General features: G+C 42.1%; 1 protein-coding gene across 1 annotated transcript; it reads left to right on the top strand.

Moving 5' to 3' along the window:
• Positions 1 to 360: 360 nt before the first annotated feature.
• LOC133244029 (PWWP domain-containing DNA repair factor 4-like) lies at positions 361 to 3,821 on the top strand. The gene is given in 2 exon segments (XM_061410700.1): positions 361 to 1,416; positions 1,418 to 3,821. Coding segments are annotated over 2 exon segments (981 nt in total). The 5' UTR covers positions 361 to 1,174; the 3' UTR covers positions 2,157 to 3,821.
• Positions 3,822 to 22,253: the final 18,432 nt, after the last annotated feature.

Below are 22,253 nucleotides of genomic sequence, written 5' to 3'. Positions count from 1 at the left end.
GTAGTCTTAGGCAAAAGGTGTGAGCAAGCATACTGTTTAAGGGAGACTGCCATAGCTGTGGGTATGATGGCCAGACCACTCAACCTCGGCTATCTAATCCTTGGTGCCCAAGTTGAATCATGATGGATGCCTAGTATGTCCTCTGCATTTGGAAAGGCCGCTTTTGGCCAGCCAAGATCTTGTCCAGACCCAGCGTCTCACCACAACAGAAGAGAAAAAGGGCCCTTTCTCTGGAAGTTCAGATACTCTCAGTAGATGAAAATATCAGTGTGAAAAGCACAAACATAAAGACCCTAAATGAGTCCATGATTGAAAACCTCGCCACCTCACTAGCAGCCCAGCCGGAGCCCAGTGCCCCAGAAGAAGAGGAAATGGCCTACATGTCTGCTATTAAAATGGCTTGGGACCTTCTGAATAAGAAAGGAAATTACACTACAGCAAGAGTCATGGGTTATCCAGAGTCCAAGAAGCAGTCTCCAAGGAGACCACAAAAGCAACCTCGTAGAAGGCATTGGGAGCCCAATTGGGGCTTACAGAGGAGTGTGAGGAAAAAGAAAAGCTCCAAATCACCCGTGGTACCTTCAGAGAGGGAGGATGGCCCATATCCTGACAAGTCGCAGGTGTGCACACCCATTGCCCAGATCCCAAGTGAAATGCAAACAGAGTCATATCAGAGCTTTGGGGTGCACCCAAACTTCCCATCACTTTCAGAAGATGACCATGAGAAAGAGGCCAAGAAAAAGGGGGACACCTCAAAAGTTATATCCTTGCCCTGTACAGTGAAGGAGGTGGGTTTAGATGTTAGAGGTGGATGTGTGCTTCCATCACTTGCACCGGGTTTCATCCTCATTGTGCCCAAGGCTCTGGAAGAGCGGGCACAAAACACCTGCCTGAAGTCCCTAGCTGTGTGCCCTGAACATGCTACGTTCTCAGGGAATGTTGACCCTGGAGAGGGCACCTGCAACTCAGGCTCAGAGGCACAGAGGCATCCTCCAATGCCCCTAACCTGGGCCTGCGTTATTCACTCTGCCTAACAAACAGAAAAAGGAAGCTGCAGGTCCCAGGGTGTGAGGAAGAGCGGCAAGAATCTCAACCCTCAGCTGGCTCAAAGGCTATTAAGCACACCAGTGCCATCAAGAAGGGCGGGGGCAAGGAAGCGGGACAGCTGACAAGCATGGCGTTCCCAGAGGAGCTGTGTCCCATTGAGAGAGGAATGTTGGTCTGGTTTAAGTTTCAGAATCATCCATTTTGGCTAGCCATGGTCAAGAGTGTCAGCCCAACCGAGCAGACCACAAGGGTGCTTTTGATTGAGGCCAACATGCATTGTGAGAAGAGCAGTATTCAAGTTCCTCTTCAAAGGTTGAAGCATCTGGATTATAATGGCAAAGAAAAGCTAATGAAGAGAGCCAGCAAAGTATTTCTCACTGATTTCCAACTACAGAGAAGGGCTCGTAAGTGGGTCTTTTGTGGGCTCTTTCCTGGACTATTATGCTGCTGACATCACTTACCCCTTGAGGAAAGCCATCCAGGAAGGAGATCTGCAGATGGATTTCCCCAAGGTGAATTATTCTGACCTGGAAGATTCTGAGGAGGAGACCTCTGCAGCTTTAAAGAGGCACTGCAAGAGAATCCTCCCTGACCGGATGAGGGCTGCTTGGGACTGAGCCAACCAGAAGCTGGTGGACTTCATCATGAAAAGAAAGGGGGCTGACCCACATCTTCTGGACATCGTCAAAGGCAGGAAAGAATCCAGGTGGCTTGAATCATTTCTGAATTCACAGAGGTACATGATCCCCATTGAAACATACCTGGAGGATGACGATCAGCTGGATGTGGTGGTAAGCCACTTACGAGAAATCTACAAACACGTAGACAAGAAAGTGCTGGCTCTGATGAGAGATGACCCAGTGAGCTTCCTTCTGGACGTTCTTCTGCCAGAAGCAATCATTTGTTCAATTACTGCACTGGATGGATTGGAGTACAAGGAGGCAGAAGCAAAGTACCTGCAAGGGCCACCTGTGCATTCCCGGGAAAAAGAACTGTTTGATAAGAAAATACTGAAGAAAATAAGAAAGAGATCAGCTGAGAGGTACAAGGCTAAACTCTCGCCCTGTGCCCAACAGGGCATCGGGGAGACGTCTCAGCCACACCATTAGCAACAATCCCCGTCCGTATGAACTGCATGATCTTTCCACTCCACATGGCATGAAAACACCTTCTGGAAATCTGAGGCCTCTGGAACACTCTTGAATTCACTCTGGATCCATCTCCAGCGCCTGCGAGTGGCAGAGTCATCCTGAGTTTCTTCTTCTGAATACTCTCACACAACTAAGTGGTTAAAATATTGTAAACAGCTGCACTTCCCTCTACTTGCCCAGATGTGTAGTTTTCCAGATATTTTCACTATGTGGCTTTTGACTCTACTTAATATTTTAAAGGTGGACATGCATTTTTTTATTAGATGAAAAAGCCTTGTATCAGATACAAAGCAGCAATCGTGTTTAAGATCTAAGGCATGTTTCTTACAGAAAAGCCACATGGGCTTCCCATTCCTACTGTGGCACATCGGTATACATGATTGATTGGATTTCTTCTTAACATAAGCCCTGACTTTCCCCTGCCATGCTTATCCATCTGGAAAAAAATCCCTGAGAGATGAAGCAAGTGACAGAGATGTTTCCTGTATACTACCACTACCTTCCAATGGTTCTTGGAAAAGCAGTCTGAAATCCAAACGAAGTTAACGGGTGGTCTGCATGTGGTCATGTGAGACTGAATGAAACCTCGGCGTGCAGTAAATGTTTTGTCAACCCTTGCAAGAATGTTCACCCTTGGCTTTCCTGAGATTCCATTTGTGGGAGGTGCTCTTCTTCAATGGCTGAATGGTTTCCCCAAATAGATAGACTCCTGGCTGTCTTCCTATATGACAGTGATTGGATCCCCTGCATGCCATCCATCATCTGTCCCCTTGTGAAAGACGACTCAAGCCATCATAGACTCAGGCCAGCTTCTCTAAACCTGGGAGTCCATGCTGACTGATGGGGGCCCATCCAGTTGGCAGACATTGTAGGAAAGCAGGCGCTTTGCTCTGGACCTACATCCCCCCAAAAAGGCAGTCATTTGTCCCAAACCAAGCAAGGTTGATCCCTTGACTTCTTCATCAACTAGCTCCAACAGGTTCCAGCAGTGTAAGTGCAGATGTGTAAGTCATTCCAGGCTGCCTGAGCAGTAGGTGGACCAGGAGGGTCTGGGAAATGGGTTACAAAAAAGTCTCCATTCAGATAAACATGGCTGCTGTCAGAATACAGTGAAAGGTAGTTTAACAGGTAAATTCTGAAGCTCATACATTGTTATACTTACTCGAAATAAGATTTCATTATTGCTTTTTTTTTTTTTTAAGAGGAAGAAAAGTGCTAGAAAAGCCAGTTTATTTTCTAAAACCCAGTGGGAAAATAAACATTAAAGATTTAACGTGGACCTGAGTGTGTTTTTGTTCTTAGAAAGAATCAACTGTCACTGCCCCAGGTTCAGCTCAGTTCAGTTCAGTCACTCAGTCTTGTCCGACTCTTGGCGACCCCATGAATTGCAGCATGCCAGGCCTCCCTGTCCATCACCAACTCCTGGAGTTTATTGAAACTCATGTCCATCGAGTCGGTGATGCCATCCACCTATATCATCCTCTGTCGTCCCCTTCTCCTCCTGCCCCCAATCCCTCCCAGCATGAGGGTCTTTTCCAATGAGTCAACTCTTCGCATGGGGTGGCCAAAATATTGGAGTTTCAGCTTCAGTATCAGTCCTTCCAATGAACACCCAGGATTGGTCTCCTTTAGGATGTACTGGTTTGATCTTGCAGTCCAAGGGACTCCCAAGAGTCTACTCCAATACCACAGTTCAAAAGCATCAATTCTTTGGCACTCAGCTTTCTTCACAGTCCAACTCTCACATCCATACACGACCACTGGAAAAACCATAGCCTCGAATAGATGGAACTTTGTTGGCAAAGTAATGTCTCTTCTTTTGAATATGCTATCTAGGTTGGTCATAACTTTCCTTCCAAGGAGTAAGCATCTTTTAATTTCATGGCTGCAATCTCCATTGGCAGTGATTTTGGAGCCCCAAAAATAAAGTCTGACACTGTTTCCACTGTTTCCCCATCTATTTCCCATGAAGTCATGGGACCAGATGCCATGATCTTGGTTTTCTGAATGTTGAGCTTTAAGCAGACTTTTTCACTCTCCTCTTTCACTTTCATCAAGAGGGTCTTTAGTTCCTCTTCACTTTCTTCCATAAGGGTGGTGTCATCTAACACCGAAAAAAGATGTCCTTTTCATTATAGGGGAATGGGATGCAAAAGCAGGAAGTCAAGAAACACCTGGAGTAACAGGCAAATTTGGCCTTGGAGTACCGAATGAAGCAGGGAAAAGGCTAATGGAGTTTTGCCAAGAGAACACACTGGTCATAGCAAACACCCTCTTCCTTTTCTTTCTTTCTTTTTTTAAATTTTATTATTTTTTTAAATTTTATTTTATTTTTAAACTTTACAATATTGTATTAGTTTTGCCAAATATCGAAATGAATCCTCCACAGGTATACCTGTGTTCCCCATCATGAACCCTCCTCCCTCCTCCCTCCCCATAGCTTTGAAACATGTATAATATCATGTATGAAACGAGTCGCCAGTCCAGGTTCGATGCACGATACTGGATGCTTGGGGCTGGTGCACTGGGACGACCCAAACACCCTCTTCCAACAACACAAGAGAAGATTCTACACATGGACATCACCAGATGGTCAACACCCAAATCAGACTGATAATATTCGTTGCAGCCAAAGATGGAGAAGCTCTATACAGTCAGCAAAAACAAGACCAGGAGCTGACTGTGGCTCAGATCATGAACTCCTTATTGCCAAATTCAGAATTAAATTGAAGAAAGTAGGGGAAACCAGTAGACCATTCAGGTATGACCTAAATCAAATCCCTTATGATTATACAGTGGAAGTGAGAAATAGATTTAAGGGACTAGATCTGATAGACAGAGTGCCTGAAGAATTCTGGACGGAGATTCGTGACATTGTACAGGAGACAGGGATCAAGATCATCCCCAAGAAAAAGAAAGGCAAAAAAAGCAAAATGGCTGTCTGATGAGGCCTTACAAACAGCTGTGAAAGGAAGAGAAGTGAAAAGCAAAGGAGAAAAGGAAAGATACAAGCATCTGATTGCAGAGTTCCAAAGAATAGCAAGAGGAGATAAGAAAGCCTTTCTTAGCAATCAATGCAAACAAATTGAGGAAAACATTAGAATGGGAAAAACTAGAGATCTCTTCAAGAAAATCAGAGATACCAAGGGAATATTTCATGCAAAGATGGGCTTGATAAAGGACATAAATGTTATGGACCTAACAGAAGCAGAAGATATTAAGAAGAGGTGGCAAGCACACACAGAAGAATTGTACGAAAAAGAGGTTCATGACCTAGATAATCACGATGTTGTGATCACTCACCTAGAGCCAGACATCCTGGAATGTGAAGTCAAGTGGGCCTTAGAAAGCATTACTACAAACAAAGCCATTCCTCTCAGGTAGGTCTACTGGTGGGAAACTGTCCATTTCCCAAGGCCCGGCTGACCTATTGGAGAAGGCAATGGCACCCCACTCCAGTACCCTTGCCTGGAAAATCCCATGGACAGAGGAGCCTGGTAGGCTGCAGGCCATGGGGTGGCTAAGAGTCAGACACGACTGAGTGACTTCATTTTCACTTTTCACTTTTCACTTTCATGCATTGGAGAAGGAAATGGCAACCCACTCCAGTGTTCTTGCCTGGAGAATCCCAGGGTAGGGGGAGCCCGGTGGGCTGCCGTCTATGGGGTCGCACAGGGTCAGACACGACTGAAGCAACTTAGCAGAGATGTCTTCAAAAAAATTAGAGATACCAAGGTAACATTTCACATGCCTTAGCTCTTTAGAACTAAGGAAGATTTAATGCAGTATAAACTTCCCCCCAAATGCACTTTATCTGTAAGTTCTTTTTTTTTTTTTATTTTCTCTTACTGAATAACATATAGGCTATGACATGATAAAGAGATTCAATGAAGATGTCATATAAGCTTTCTAAACTTTATATTTCACTTACCCTGCCCCCAACCTGTCACAATAAAGATTTTGCCCAAAAGAACAGTGGACCTGATGACGATAAATTTCAAAATTATTCAAGTATAAGATTAACCCTTTCCACACAGTTGAATACAGCTAAATATCACAAGACACTTCTCTTTTATTCAGCTAGCATATTCCAAGAGTGAATATAGTTTTTTCTTAAATACTAACAAAATTCAGCTATAATTTTAAAGGAGAAAATAGGTTACCATTACTGACCTTTAGTAATACCTCTCTTTTAAATTAAGGTGTAAGGTTATAGGACTAAAGGAAGTATTGACTTCAATAAAAAACTGCATATTTCTCAACAGAGACTCCGATTAATAGAGGATAACAGCATTATTTTAATTAAGCTGGACTCACAATCACTAAGATATGGCACCCAGGTTCTGGCTCTAAAATCCACCAATGTTTGTTACCTTTGCTCCTCCTGAGTTTTCCAAACATGCTCAATTATCAGGTTAATGCTTTGGACAGAAGCGTCGGTATTCATTATAATTTTTTTTTTTCTCTTTGTGTGAAGAACCTTAATATCATCTATATTAAACAAATATATTTCCATTTAGTATTGATTCAGTAGTATTGGAAATACAATCACCATTTTTAAAAAGGCATCATGTCAAAAATCAAGTACGTATTTCCTTTTTTTCTGTATAATCTTTCAGTTACTAGCACCTCAATTCTAATTTTTATAACTGGGGGCGGTCTTAAGATGGTGGAGGAATAGGATGGGGAGACCACTTTCTCCTCGAAATTCATCGAAAGATCATTTGAACTCTGAGCAAATTTCACAAAATAACTTATGAACGCTGGCAGAGGACACCAGGCACCCAGAAAGGCAGCCCACTGTCTTAGAAAGGAGGTGGACAAAATATAAAGGATAAAAAGAAAGACAAAAGAGTTAGGGATGGAGTCCCATCCCGGAAAGGGAGTCATAAAAGAGAGTTTCCAAACACCAGGAAACCCTCTCACTGGCTGGTCTGCGGGCCGTTTTGGAGTCTCAGAGGGCAACATAACAAGGAGGATCAATAAATAAATAAATAAAAACCCACAGATTACATGCCTAATGGCAACTTTCAGCCGAGAAGTAGCCCAGACACTCACATCTGCCACCAGCAAGCAGGGGCTGAACAGGGAGGCGCGGGCTGCATTGCTTAGGGTAGTGACTGAGCCTGAATGCCCTGAGGACAATCTGAGGGAGCTAACATGAGATAGCAACCCAAACAGTGGAATAGCCAGAGAGAGAGAAGAAAAAAGAGACAGAGAGAACTTTCCCACGAAAAGCTCTAACCTAAGGCACTGCTGGGCCTGCTTACAGAACAAAGGACTGAGCCAATATCAGAGGAAAGCTAGCTGGCTGCGGACCAGCCCATCCTCCACCAGAGGCAGTCAGGCAGCTGGGAGACAGCCAGAGCCAGAAAGGGGCAATCTCCGCCCCAGAGACAGCATCCTCTACCAAACTGCGAGCAGGTTCCCAGTTGCTAACCAAGTCTTCCTGGGATCCTGGATGGTTGACATCTGCCAGGAGGGTCACAGCCAGAGATCAGCTCCCCAGAGGAGATACATGGCACAGCTGAGACGGTGCTTCCACTGTGCACCCAGGGGTGGTGATAAGATGTCCCACCCAGATAGGAAGAGTGTGCTCACCAAGCACCTGGTAGCCTGTGCTGCTCAGACCTGGGAAGGGCACAAAATGCAGGTCCAACCGAGTCTGCACCTTTGTGGAGTACACAAGAACCTGAACCTGAGAGGCTTAGATCTGGGAAGTGCATGCAACCCAGGGCCCACTTGAGAGAATACCCCTGCAGAGCAACCTGGAACCTGAGCAGAGTAAACTGGGAAAGCACATACACCGTGAGCAGGGGCAAACCCAGTGTACACCAGTGATATTTGTTTGCAGTGCTCCTCCCTCCCCCACAGCACTACTGAACAAGTGAGCCTAAATAAGTGACTACCTTTGCCCCCTTGTGTCAGGTCAGAAATTAGACACTGAAAAGACTTGAAAACAGAAGAAACCAAAATAAACAGAGGGAACCGCTTTAGAAGTGACAGGTGGAACAGATTAAAACAATGTAGTTAGCACCGACTACATTGGAAGGGGCTTATAGACCTTGAGAAGTATAAGCTGAAACAAGGAACTATCTGAAACTGAACTGACACCCCCCCCCCCCACTGCCCACAACAGTTCCAGAGAAATTCCTAGATATATTTTTACTATTATCATTTTTTAAAAAAATTTTTTTTAATTTTTAAGTCCTTTTACTTCAGTTCAGTTGCTCAGCCATGTCTGACTCTTTGTGACCCCATGGATCACAGCATGCCAGGCCCCCCTGTCCAGCACCAACTGCCGGAGTTCTCCCAAACTCATTTACATTGGGTCGGTGATACCATCCAGCCATCTTATCCTCTGTCATCCCCTTCTCCTCCTGCACCCAATCCCTCCCAGCATCAGGGTCTTTTCCAATGACTCAACTTTTTCCATGGGGTGGCCAAAGTATTGGAGTTTCAGCCTCAGCATCATTCCTTCCAATGAACACCCAGGACTGGTCTCCTTTAGGATGGACTGGTTGGATCTCCTTGCAGTCCAAGGGACTCTCAAGAGTCTTCTCCAACACCACAGTTCAAAAGCATCAATTCTTCGATGCTCAGCTTTCTTCACAGTCCAACTCTCACATCCATACATGACCACTGGAAAAACCATAGGCTTGACTAGATGGACCTTTGTTGGCAAAGTAATATCTCTACTTTTTAATATGCTATTTAGGTTGGTCATAACTTTCCTTCCAAGGAGTAAGCGTCTTTAAATTTCATGGCTGCAATCACCATCTGCAGTGATTCTGGAGCCCAAAAAAACAAGGTCTGACACTGTTTCCACTGTTTCCCTATCTATTTCCCATGAAGTGATGGGACCAGATGCCATGATCTTAGTTTTCTGAATAATTTTCATTTTATAACCTACTATTACCTTGCAAAAAGACCTCATTTTTAAGGCAAATTTCATATATATATATTATAATTTTTGTGATTTTGGGTTTTTTAATATTGTATTTTTGAGAGTCTAATCTCTACTCTAGATTTTTCATCTTTATTTTTTGGTATTTGTTATCAATTTTGTAGCTTTAGGAATCCAATCTTCACTTCCATTTTTACTTGGGAGTGTGATTACTGGCTTGATTGCCCTCTCCCCTTTTGACTCTCCTTTTTCTCCCCGAGGTCATCTCTATCTCCTCCCTCCCCCTTCTCTTCTCTACTCAACTCTGTGAATTTCTTACGGTATTGTGAGCTGTGGAGAACACTTAGGAAATTGATTACTGGCTGGATATGTCTCTCTCCTTTTGAACCCACCCTTCTTCTCCTGGTCACCTCTCTCTCTTTCCTCCTTCTTCTCTTCTCCTTGTAACTCTGTGAACCTCTCTGGGTATTCCAGGCTGTGAAGACCACATAGGGATTGGATTACTGGCTAGATTGCTCTCTCCCCTTTTGATTCCCCCTCTCCTCATCCTGGCCAACCTATCTACCTCCTCCCTCTTCTCTTCTCTTCTCTGTGTAACTCCGTGAACCTCTCTTAGTGTTCCAGACTGTGGAGAATCTTTTCTCCATTAACCTAGATGTTTTATCATCTGTGCTCTATGGATGGAGAAGTCTTGAGGCTACTGTAAGAATAAGACTGAAAACCAGAGGCAGGAGGCTTAAATCCAAAGCCTGAGAATACCAGAGAACTCCTGACTCCAGTGAATATTAATTGATAAGAGCTCACTCAAAAGCCTCCATACCTACACTGAAACCAAGCTCCATCCAAGAGCCAACAAGGTCCAGAGCAAAACATATCACGCAAATTATCCAGCAACACAGGAACATAGCCATGAGCTTTAACATACAGGGTGCCCAAAGCCAAACCAAACCGATAAACATCTCAAAACTCACTATTGGACACTTTATTGCACTCCAGAGAGAAGAAATCTAGCTCCACCAACCAGAACAAAGATGCGAGCTTCCCTAACCAGAAAACCTTGACAAGCCACCCGTCTAACCCCACCCCCACCAAGGAACCTCCACAATAAAGAGGAACTACAAACTGCCAGAATCCAGAAAGGCCACCCCAAATGCAGCAATCTAAACAAGATGAAAAGGCAGAGAAATACTCATCAGGTAAAGGAACAGGATAAATGCCCACCAAACCAAACAAAAGAAGAGGAGATACAGGGTCTACCTGAAAAAGAATTCAGAATAATGATAGTAAGAATGATGCAAAATCTTGAAAACAAAATGGAGCTACAGATAAATAGCCTGGAGACAAGGATTGAGAAGATGCAGGAAATTTTTAACAAGGACCCAGAAGAAATAGAAAAGAGTCAATCAATGATGACTAATGCAATAACTGAGATGAACTGGTTCCCTCCCCTCTGGAGGGAACCAACAGTAGAATAACTGAGGCAGAAGATATAATAAGTGAGGTGGAAGATAGAATGGTGTAAATAAATGAAGCAAAGAGGAAAAAAGAATTAAAGGAAATGAAGACAAACTCAGAGACCTCTGGGACAATGCCAAATGCCCCAACATACAAATCATAGAAGTCCCAAAAGAAGACAAAAAGAAAGGCCATGATAAAATACTTGAGGAGATAATAGTTGAAAACTTCCCCAAAATGGGGAAGGAAATAATCACCCAAGTTCAGGAAACCCAGAGAGTCCCAAACAGGATAAACCCAAGGAGAAACACCCCAAGACACATATTAATCAAATTAACAAAGATCAAACACAAAGAACAAATATTAAAAGCAGCAAGGTAAAAACAACAAATTACACACAAGGGGATTCCTATAAGGATGACAGCTGATCTTTCAATAGAAACTCTTCAGGCCAGAAGGGAATGACAGGACATACTTAAAGTGATGAAAAAGAAAAACCTACGACCCAGATTACTGTACCCAGCAAGGATCTCATTCAAATATGAAGGACAAATCAAAAGCTTTACAGACAAGCAAAAGCTGAGAGTATTCAGCACCACCAAATCAACTCTTCAACAAATCCTAAATGATCTTCTCTAGACAGGAAACACAGAAAATGTGTATAAACTCAAACCCAAAACAGCAAAGTAAATGCAACGGGATAGTACTTATCAATAATTACCTTAAATGTAAATGGGTTGAAAGTCTCAACCAAAAGGCAAAGACTGGCTGAATGGATACAAAAACAAAACCCCTATATATGTTGTCTACAAGAGACCCACCTCAAAACAAGGGACACATACAGACTGAAAGTGAAGGGCTGGAAAAGGATATTTCATGCAAATGGAGACTAAAAGAAAGCAGAAGTAGCAATACTCATATCAGATAAAATAGACTTTGAAATAAAGGTCGTGAAAAGAGACAAAGAAGGAAACTACATAATGATCAAAGGATAAATCCAAGAAGAAGATATAACAATTATAAATAGATATGCACCCAACATAGGAGCACCACATTATGTGAGGCAAATGCTAACAAGTATGAAAGGGGAAATTAACAGTAACACAATAATAGTGGGAGACTTTAATACCCCACTCACACCTATGGATAGATCAACTAAACAGAAAATTGTCAAGGAAACACAAACTTTAAATGACAAAATGGACCAGTTAAACCTAATTGATATCTATAGGACATTTCACCCCAAAACAATGAATTTCACCTTTTTCTCAAGTGCACACGGAACCTACTCCAGGATATATCACATCCTGGGCCATAAATCTAGCCTTGGTAAATTCAAAAAAACTGAAATCATTCCAAGCATCTTTTCTGATCACAATGCATTAATATTAGATATCAACTACTGGGGAAAAAACTATTAAAAATTCCAACATATGGAGGCTACATAACACTCATCTGAATAACCAACAAATCACAGGCAAAATAAAAAAGGAAATCAAAATATGCATAGAAACAAATGAAAATTAAAAGAAAACAACCCAAAACCTATGGGACTCATAAAAGCAGTGCTAACAGGAAGGTTCATAACAAAACAAGCTTACGTCCAGCAACAAGAAAGAAGTCAAATAAATAACCTAACTCTACACCTAAAGCAACTAGAAAAGGAAGAAATGAAGAACCCCAGGGTTAGTAAAAGGAAAGAAATCATAAAAATTAGGGCAGAAATAAATGCAAAAGAAACAAAAGAGGCCAGAGCAAAAATCAACAAAGCTAAAAGCTGGTTCTTTGAAAAGATAAATAAAATAGACAAATCATTAACCAGACTCATCAAGAAACAAAGGAGAAGAATCAAATCAACAAAATTAGAAATGAAAATTGAGAAATCACAACAGACAACACATAAATACAAAGGATCATAAGAGACTACTATCAGCAACTATATGCCAAAAATAAAATGGAAAAGTTGGAAGAAATGGACACATTCTTAGAAAAGTGTAACTTTCCAACACTAAACCAGGAATAAATAGAAAATATTAACAGACACATCATAAGCACGGAAATTAAAACTGTAATCAGAAATCTTCCAGCAAAAAAAAAAGCCCAGGACAAGATGGCTTCAGAGACGAATTCTACCAAAAATTTAGAGAACTAATACCTATCTTACTCACACTGTCTCAGAAAACTGCAGAGGAAGGTAAACTGCCAAACTCATGCTATTAATCCACCATCACATTAATACCAAAACCAGACAAAGATGCCACAAAAAAAGAAAACTATAGGCCAATATCACAGATGAACATAGATGCAAAAATCCTTAACAAAATCCTAGCAAACAGAATCCAACAATATATTAAACACATCATACATCATGATCAAATAGGCTTTATCCCAGGGATTCAAAGATTCTTTAATATCCGCAAATCAATCAATGTAATACACCACATTAACAAATTGAAAGATAAAAACCATATCTCAATAGATGCAGAGAAAGCCTTTGACAAAAGTCAACATCCATTAATGATATTAAAAAAAAAAACCCTCCAGAAAGCAGGAATAGAAGGAACATACCTCAAAATAATAGAGCTATATATGAAAAACCCACAACAAACATTACCCTTAATGGTGAATAATTGAAAGCATTTCCTCTAAAGTCAGGAACAAGACAAGGGATCCCACTCTTACCACTAGTATTCAGCATAGTTTTGGAAGATTTAGCCACAACAATCAGAGATGAAAAAGAAATAAAAGGAATCCACACTAGAAAAGAAGAAGTAAAACTCTCAATGTTTGCAGATGACATGATCCTGTACATAGAAAACCCTGAAGACTCCACCAGAAAATTCCTAGAGCTAATCAATGAATATAGTAAAGTTGCAGGATATATAATTAACACACAGAAATCCCTTGTATTCCAATACACTACCAATGAGAACACAGAAAGAGAAATTAAGGAAACAATTCCATTCACCATTGCAATGAAAAGAATAAAATACATAGGAATAAATCCACCTAAAGAAACAAAAGACCTATATATAGAAAACTATTAAACACTAATGAAAGAAATCAAAGATGACACAAATAGATGGAGACATATACCATGTTCATGGGTCAGAAGAATCAATATAGTGAAAATGAGTATACTACCCAAAGCTATATATAGATTCAATGCAATCCCTATCAAAGTACCAATGATATTTTTCAGAGAACTAGAACAAGTAAGTTCACAATTTGTATGGAAATACAATGGCAACCCACTCCAGTACTCTTGCCTGGAAAATCCCATGGACGGAGGAGCCTGGTGGGCTGTAGTCCATGGGGTCGCTAAGAGTCAGACACGACTGAGTGACTTCACTTTCTCTTTTCACCTTCATGCATTGGAGAAGGAAATGGCAATCCACTCCAGTGTTCCTGCCTAGAGAATCCCAGGGACGGGGGAGCCTGGTGGGCTGCAGTCTATGGGGTCGCACAGAGTCAGACATGACTGAAGTGACTTAGCAGCAGCAGCAAAAAAAAAAAAAAAACTCGAATAGCCAAAGCAATCTTGAGAAAGAAGAATGGAATGGGAGGAATCAACCTGCCAGACTTCAGGCTATACTACATACCTACAGTCATCAAGACAGTTTGGTAATGGCACAAAAACAGAAATATATCAGTGGAACAAAATAGAAAGCCCAGAGATAAATCCAGCACCTATGGACACCTTATCTTTGACAAAGGAGGCAAGAATATACAATGGAGGAAAGATGATCTCTTTAACAAGTGGTGCTGGGAAAACTGGTCAACCACTTGTAACAGAATGAATCTAGAACACTTTCAAATGATACACAAAAATAAGCTCAAAATGGATTAAAGAGCTAAACATAAGACCAGAAACTATAAAACTCCTATACGAAAACATAGGCAAAACAGTCTCTGACATAAATCACAGAAGGATCCTCTATGACCCACCTCCCAGAGTAATGGAAATAAAAGCAAAAATAAACAAATGGGACCTAATTAAACTTAAAAGCTTTTGCACAACAGAGGAAATTATAAGCAAGGTGAAAAGACAGCCTTCAGAATGGGAGAAAATAATAGCAAAGGAAGCAACTGACAAAGACTTAATCTCAAAAATATACAAGCAGCTCATGCAGCTCAATTCATAAAAATAAACAACCCAATCATAAAATGGGCCAAAGAACTAAACAGACCTTTCTGCAAAGAAGACATACACATGGTTAACAAACACATGAAAAGATGCTCAACATCACTCATTATCAGTTCACTTGGGTTCATCTGCTCAGTCATGTCCAACTCTTTACAACCCCATGAACGGCAGCACGCCAGGCCTCCCTGTCCATCACCAACTCCTGGAGTTTACCCAAACTAATGTCCATCGAGTCAGTGATGCCATCCAGCCATCTCATCCTCTGTCATCTCCTTCTCCTCCTGCCCTCTATCCTTCCCAGCATCAGGATCATTTCCAATGAATCGACTCTTTGCATGAGGCAGCCAAAGTATTGGAGTTTCAGTTTCAACATCAGTCCTTCCTCTCAGTACGGATAATTCTCTCTCTCTCAGTGTGTGTGTGTGACTCTGTCATTGTGTGTGTGCATCTCTCTCTCAGTATGTGTGTCTCTGTAATTTGTGTTTCTCTCTTTCAGTGTGTGTGTGTGTTTCTCTCTCTCGGTGTATGTGTGTGTCTCTCAGTGTGTTTGTGTGTCTCTCTCTCAGTGTGTGTCTTAGTTTTTCTCTGTCAGTGTCTGTGTGTGGCTCTCAGTTTGTGTGTGTGTCTCTCACTGTCTATGCGTCTTACTGTTTCTCTGTCAATGTCTTTGTGTGGCTCTCAGTATGTGTTTCTCTCTCAGTGTGTATGTTTCTATCTCTTTGTGTTTTTTGTCTCTCAGTGTGTGTCTCTCTCTTTCACTATGTGTGTCTCTGTGTGTGTCTCTCATTGTGTGTGTGTCTCTCTATTTCAGTGTGAGTGTCTCTCTCTCAGTGTCTGTCTCTGTGTGTCTCTGTGTTTGTGAGTCTCTCTCTGTATATGTGTGTGTCTGAGTGTGTGTGTCTCTCTTTCAGTGTGTGTGTTTATCTCTCAGTGTGTTTCTCTCTCTCTCTCTCTCTCTCTCTCTCTCTCTCTGTTTCTATCATTGGGTTTGTGTCTCTGTATGTGTGTGTTTCTCAGTCTGTGTGTGTCTCTCTCTTTCAGTGTGTGTGTGTGTGTGTGTTTCTCTCTCAGATGTATATCTCTCTTTCTCATAGTGTGTGTCTTTGTGTGTCTCTCTCAGTTTGTGTGACTCTCTCTCATTGTGTGTGTCTCTCTTACTGTGTGTGTGTCTTAGTGTTTCTCTGTCAGTGTCCGTGTGTAGTTCTCAGTGTGTATGTCCTTCTCTCAGTATGTATGTGTCTATCTCTCTGTGTTTTTGTGTCTCTCAGTGTGTGTATGTCTCTCTCTCACTGTGCGGGTGTCTGTGTGTGTGTCTCCCAGTATGTTGTATGCCTCTCAGTGTGTGTGTCTCTCTATTTCAGTGCGAGTGTGTCTCTCTCTCAGTGTCTGTCTCTGTGTGTCTCTGTGTTTGTGAGTCTCTCTCTGTATATGTGTGTGTTTCTCTCTCTCAGTGTCCATGTTTCTCTCTCAGTATGTTTGCCTCTCTGTGTGTATGTTTCTCTTATTGTGTTTGTGTCTCTCTCTGTATCTGTTGGTCTATCAGTCTGTGTGTCTCTGTGTGTCTCTCTTTGTGTGTCTCTCAGTGTGTGTGTCTCTGTGTGTGTGTCTCTCTCTCAGTGTGTGTATGTGTCTCTCTCTCAGTGTGTTTCTGTGACTCTCTCCCTAAGTGTGTGTGTGTTTTTCTCTCTCAGTTTTATCTCTCTCTTACTATGTGTGTCTTAGTGTTTCTCTATCAGTGTCTGTGTGTGCCTCTCAGTGTATGTGTGTCTCTCTCAGTGAGTAAGTTTCTCTCTCAGTATGTTTGTCTCTCTCTATGTGTATGTTTCTCTCATTGTGTTTGTGTCTCTCTCTGTGTGTCTCTCAGTCTGTGTGTCTCTCTCAGATTGTGTGTGCTTCTGTGTGTCTCCATATGTGTCTATGTGTGTCTCTCTCAGTGTGTTTCTGTGACTCTCTCTCTCAGTGTGTGTGTGTTTTTCCCTCTCAGTTGTATGTATCTTTCTCACTATGTGTGTACTTGTGTGACACTCTCAGTGTCTATGTGTGTCTCTCACTGCGTGACTCTTTCTCAGTATGTGTGTGTCTCTCTCTCAGTTTTTGTGTCTCTCTCTCATTGTGTGTGTGTCTCTCTGTGTGTGTCTCTCTCAGTTTGTGTGTCTCTGTGTGTCTCTCTTTGTGTGTACGTGTGTGTCTCACTGTGTTTCTGTGACTCTTTCTCTCAGTGTGTGTGTGTGTTTCCCTCTCAGTTGTATGTATCTCTTTCTCACTGTGTGTGTCTTTGTGTGACACTGTCAGTGTCTGTGTGTGTCTCTCAGTGTGTGTCTCTTTCTCAGTGTGTGTGTGTCTCTCTCTAAGTGCGTGTGTGTCTCTGTAATTTTCTGTTTGTCTCTCTCTCAGAGTGTGTGTGTGTGTGTTTCTCTCTCACTGTGTGTGTGTCTTAGTGTTTCTCTGTCAGTGTCTGTGTGTGGCTCTCAGAGTATGTGGCTCTGTCTCAGTGTATATGTTTCTCTTGCATTGTGTTTGTCTCCCTCTATGTGTATGTTTCTCTCATTGTGTTTGTGTCTCTGTGTGTGTGTCTTTTAGCCTCTGTGTGTCTCTTTCAGTTTGTGTGTGTCTCTCTCAGTGTCTTTTTGTGACTTTCTCTCACTGTGTGTGTGTGTGTTTCTCTCTCAGTTGTATGTATCTCTTTCACCCTATGTGTCTTTGGGTGTCTCTCTCACTGTCTGTGTGTGTGTCTCTGAGTGTGTGTGCCTCTCTCAGTATGTGTGTGTGTCTCTCATTGTGTGTGTTTGTCTTTATCTCTTGTGTGTGTGTATCCAACTCACTGTTTGTCTGCGTGTGTCTCTCAGTGTGTGTGCCTTTTACTCTCACAGTTTTATGTTTCTCTCTCTCGCAGTATGTGTGTGTTTCTCAGTATGTTTCTGTCTCTGTGTGTGTCTGTTTCTCAATGTGTGTTTGTGTCTCTCAGGCTGTGTGTGTTTCTCTGTCTCAATGTGTATGTTTCTCTCTCCCTCAGTGTGTTTGTGTCTGTTTCTCAGTGCGTGCGTGTGTGTGTGTGTTTCTCGCTGAGTGAGTGTGTTTGTCTTTCTCTCAGTGGGTGTCTGTCTCTCTGTGTGTGTCTCTCTAAGTGTGTGTGTCTCTCTCTCACTGTGTATGTGTCTCAGTGTTTCTTTGTTAGCGTCTGTGTGTGGCTCTCTGTGTGTACGTCCCTCTCTCAGTGTGTATGTGTCTATCTCTCAGTGTTTTTGTGTCTCTCAGTGTGTGTGCATCTCTCTCACTGTGTGGGTATCTGTGTGTGTGTCTCTCAGTATGTTGTGTGTCTCTCAGTGTGTGTGTCTCTCTATTTCAGTGTGAGTGTGTGTCTCTCTCATTGTCTTTCTCTGTGTGTCTCTATGTTTCTGAGTCTCTGTGTATGTGTGTGTCTGAGTGTGTGTGTGTCTCTCTCTCAGTGTCTATGTTTCTCTCTCAGTGTATTTGCCTCTCTCTGTGTGTATGCTTCTCTCATTGTTTTTGTGTCTCTCTCTGTATGTGTTTGTCTCTCAGTCTTTGTGTGTCTCTGTGTGTCTCTCAGTGTGTGTGTCTCTATGTGTATGTCTCTCCCTCAGTGTGTTTGTGTTTGTGTCTCTCTCAATGTGTTTCTGTGACTCTCTCTCTTACTGTATGTTTGTTCTTATCTCTCAGATGTATGTAACACTCTCTCACTACGTGTGTCTTTGTGTGTCTCTCTCAGTGTCTATGTGTGTTTCTCTCAGTGTTTGTGTCTCTCTATCTATATGTGTATGTCTCTCACTGTGTGTGTCTCTCTCAGTGTGAGTGTGTCTGGTTCTCAGTGTGTGTGTGTCTCTCAGTGTGCGTGTGTGTCTCTCTCTGTATGTGTATGTCTCTCAGTGTATGTGTCTCTCAGTGTGTTTGTGTGAGACTCTGTGTATGTGTTGTCTCTCAGTGTGTGTGGGTGTCTCTGTCTCATTGTGTGTGTCTGTGTGTGTGTGTCTTTCAGCGTGTGTGTGTGTCCATCTCTCAGGATGTGTGTGTCTCTCTGTGTGTGTGTGTGTGTTTCTCTCTCTCACTGTGTGTGTGTCTCTCTCTCCGTATGTGGATATCTCTCAGTGTCTCTGTGTTTGTCTCTCTCAGTGTGTGTCTGTCTGTTAGTGTCTGTGTGTCTGTCTTTCTCTGTGTGTGTCTCAGTGTGTTTATGTCTCTCAGTGCATGTGTGTTAGTCATGTGTGTGTGTGTCTTTCACTCAGTTACTGAGTGTTTTTTGTGTGTGTTTCTGTGTGTGTATTTATGTCTGTGTATTTGTGCATCTCTCAGTGTTTGTTCCAATGAGAGACATACACATATGGAGAGATACACACACTGAAAGACACACACACACACACTGAAAGACACACACACACACTGGAAGAGAAACACACACACCCTGAGAGATAGACACACACATATACTGAGACAGAAACACACAGAGATACACAGAGAGAAATACTGACACACACTGAGAGACACACACCTACAGAGATACACACACACTGAGAGCAAGAGAAACATCCACAACAAGAGAGAGAAAAACACACTGAGAGACAGACTCACACTGAGAGAGACACACACACTATGTGAGAGTAAACACACACACTGTGTAAGATTGAACACACAACATACAGACACACCCAGATTGAGAAAGACACACACACACACACTGAAAAAGAGAGACATCCACAATGAGAGAAAGAAACAGACAGTGCAAGACACACACACATTGAGAGAGATACACACTGAGAGAGAGAGACAAACACTGAGAGACACACACACAGACATATAGAGACACACACACTGAAACATACACATACAAAGAGGCACACATTCACACACTGAGAGACACACATGCACTAAGAGACATACACATACAGAGAGATACACACACACTAAGAGACACACACACACACACACTGAGAACCAGACACACTCACACTGAGAGAGACACACAGATAAATCCATGGAGAAACACACACTGAGAGAGAGATGCACACACACTGAGAGAGAGGCACACACATACACTGAGATAGAGACATCCACACTGAGAGAGAGAACCACACACTGAGAGACACACATACACTGAGAGAGACTTAAACACTGAGAGAGAGAGACATACATACTGCAAGAAACACTCATATACACACTGAGTGACACACACACACACACCCTTAGAGAGATACATGCACACTGAGAGACACACACACTGAGAGACACACAGAGATATACACACTGAGAGAGAGACACAAACATACAGGGTGAGGCACACACACACACTGAGAGACATACACATACATTAAGAAAAACACACACACACTAAGAAGCAGACACACTCACAATGAGAGAGACACACACACACTGAGAGACAAAAACACACTGAGAGACACACATACTGAGAGACACACATAGAGTCACACAGAGACATACAAACTAAGAGGGACATACACACTGAGAGAGACACCCTCATCCAGGAAGTGACACACACTCCTGAGAGCAAAACACACACACACACACACACACTGAGGTAGAGAAACTTAAACAAAGAGAGTGAGACACACCCTCACACACTGAGAGAGACACACAAACACTGAGAGACACACACACAACAGAGGGAGAGATACACACATTGAGCGACACACACAGACACTAAGAAAGAGACCCAAAACACTGAGACAGACATACAATGAGACAGACACACACACATTGAGAGAGAGACACAATGGGAGATGCCAAACAGAGACACTGTGAGAGCCACACAGAGACACACACAGAGAGAGACACACACACTGAAAGGGACACAAACAAACTGAGAGTTAGCCATGCACACTGAAAGAGACAAACACACACACACACTGATAGAGACACACACATGAGAGATACACACTGTGAGAGTGAACACACAACATACAGAAACACACACACTGAGAGAGACACACACACTGAGAGAGAGACATCCACACTGAGAAGGAGAAACACACTCTGAGAGACACATACACTGAGAGAGACATACACACTGAGAGACACAAACACCGTGAGCCACACACAATGACACATAGAGAAACACACACAGAGACACATACACACACTTAGAGACATACACATACTGAGAGAGAAACACACACACACTTAGAGAAACACACACAAAGAGAGAGACACACACTGAAAGAGTGGGTGCATTACAACAAGGAATCCCATCACCTACCACTATTCCTCAAAATTGGCATATTATTATTATTGATTTACAAGACTGCTTTTTTTAAATATACTTTTACACACTTTAGACCGAGAGAGATTCACTTTCTCTCTCCCTTATCCTAATCATATTGGACCTCATAAAAGGTATCAATGGACTGTATTCCCACAAGGGATGATGAATTCTCCCACCATGTGTCAGTACTATGTAGCCAAAGCCCTTGAGCCTGTGAGAAAGCAATTTCCTAACTTTATTGTTATTCACTATATAGATGATGTATTGCTTTCGGCTCCATCTATCTTAGAAACTCAACACATGTTTGATATAGCTCAACTATGCTGAAAAAACTCTGGATTAATCATTGCCCCTGAAAAAATTCAAACCTCTACACCTTACCATTACTTGGGGTTTGTTGTTAGTAGACAACGTATTACTCCCCAACTAACTCGTCCATACTGATAAATTGTCAACCTTAAATGACTTTCAAAAGCTCTTGCTGCTGCTAAGTCGCTTCAGTCGTATCCGACTCTGTGCGACCCCATAGACGGCAGCCCATCAGGCTCCCCCGTTCCTGGGATTCTCCAGGCAAGAGTACTGGAGTGGGGTGCCATTGCCTTCTCCATCAAAAGCTCTTAGGTGATATAAATTGTATTCGACCTTTAGGCATTGCTAATTATCAACTGAATAACCTATTTAATACTTTAAAAGGAGATCCTGATTTAAATAGCCCTCGTTCACTTTCTCAAGAGGCATGAGAGGAACTCTATTTGGAGCAAAATAAACTACAAAAATAATTTCTTACACGCATCAAACTAGATGTACCTCTAGAATTGTGTATACTCCCCTCTCCTCATTCTCCCACAGGACTTCTTGCCCAACAAGAACACCCAGTAGAATGGATCTATACCCGTTTTAGGGGAATAAAGTCACTTACACCCTACCTTGATTTAATTGTTCTAAGCACTATCAATGGAAGAAATAGGACTAAAACTCTAATTGGCTCGGATCCTCATAAAATTGTACTACCTATGAATAAATCTCAATTTGAGAACGTGTTACAAACTTCTACTGATCTCTGAATAGCTTTTCTGGAATATTTTGGAGAAATTTCATTTCATTATCCTTCTAGAAAGCTGTGGAATTTCTTCAAAAATACTGAATTTATTATTTCTTGCATTATCAGCTCAAAGCCTATACCACAGGCCAGGGTTTTTTATATAGATGGGACTAAAAATGCCAAAGCTTCATTCTGGTCTCTTAAGGGATATAAAGTCTTTTATATTAAATTTCATTCTGTTCAACAAAATGAATTATATGCTTTTATTCAAG

This window comes from Bos javanicus, unplaced genomic scaffold (assembly GCF_032452875.1).
Source record: "Bos javanicus breed banteng unplaced genomic scaffold, ARS-OSU_banteng_1.0 tig00002907_1, whole genome shotgun sequence".
NCBI lineage: Eukaryota > Metazoa > Chordata > Mammalia > Artiodactyla > Bovidae > Bos > Bos javanicus.
This window is presented reverse-complemented; position numbering and strand designations above follow the sequence as displayed.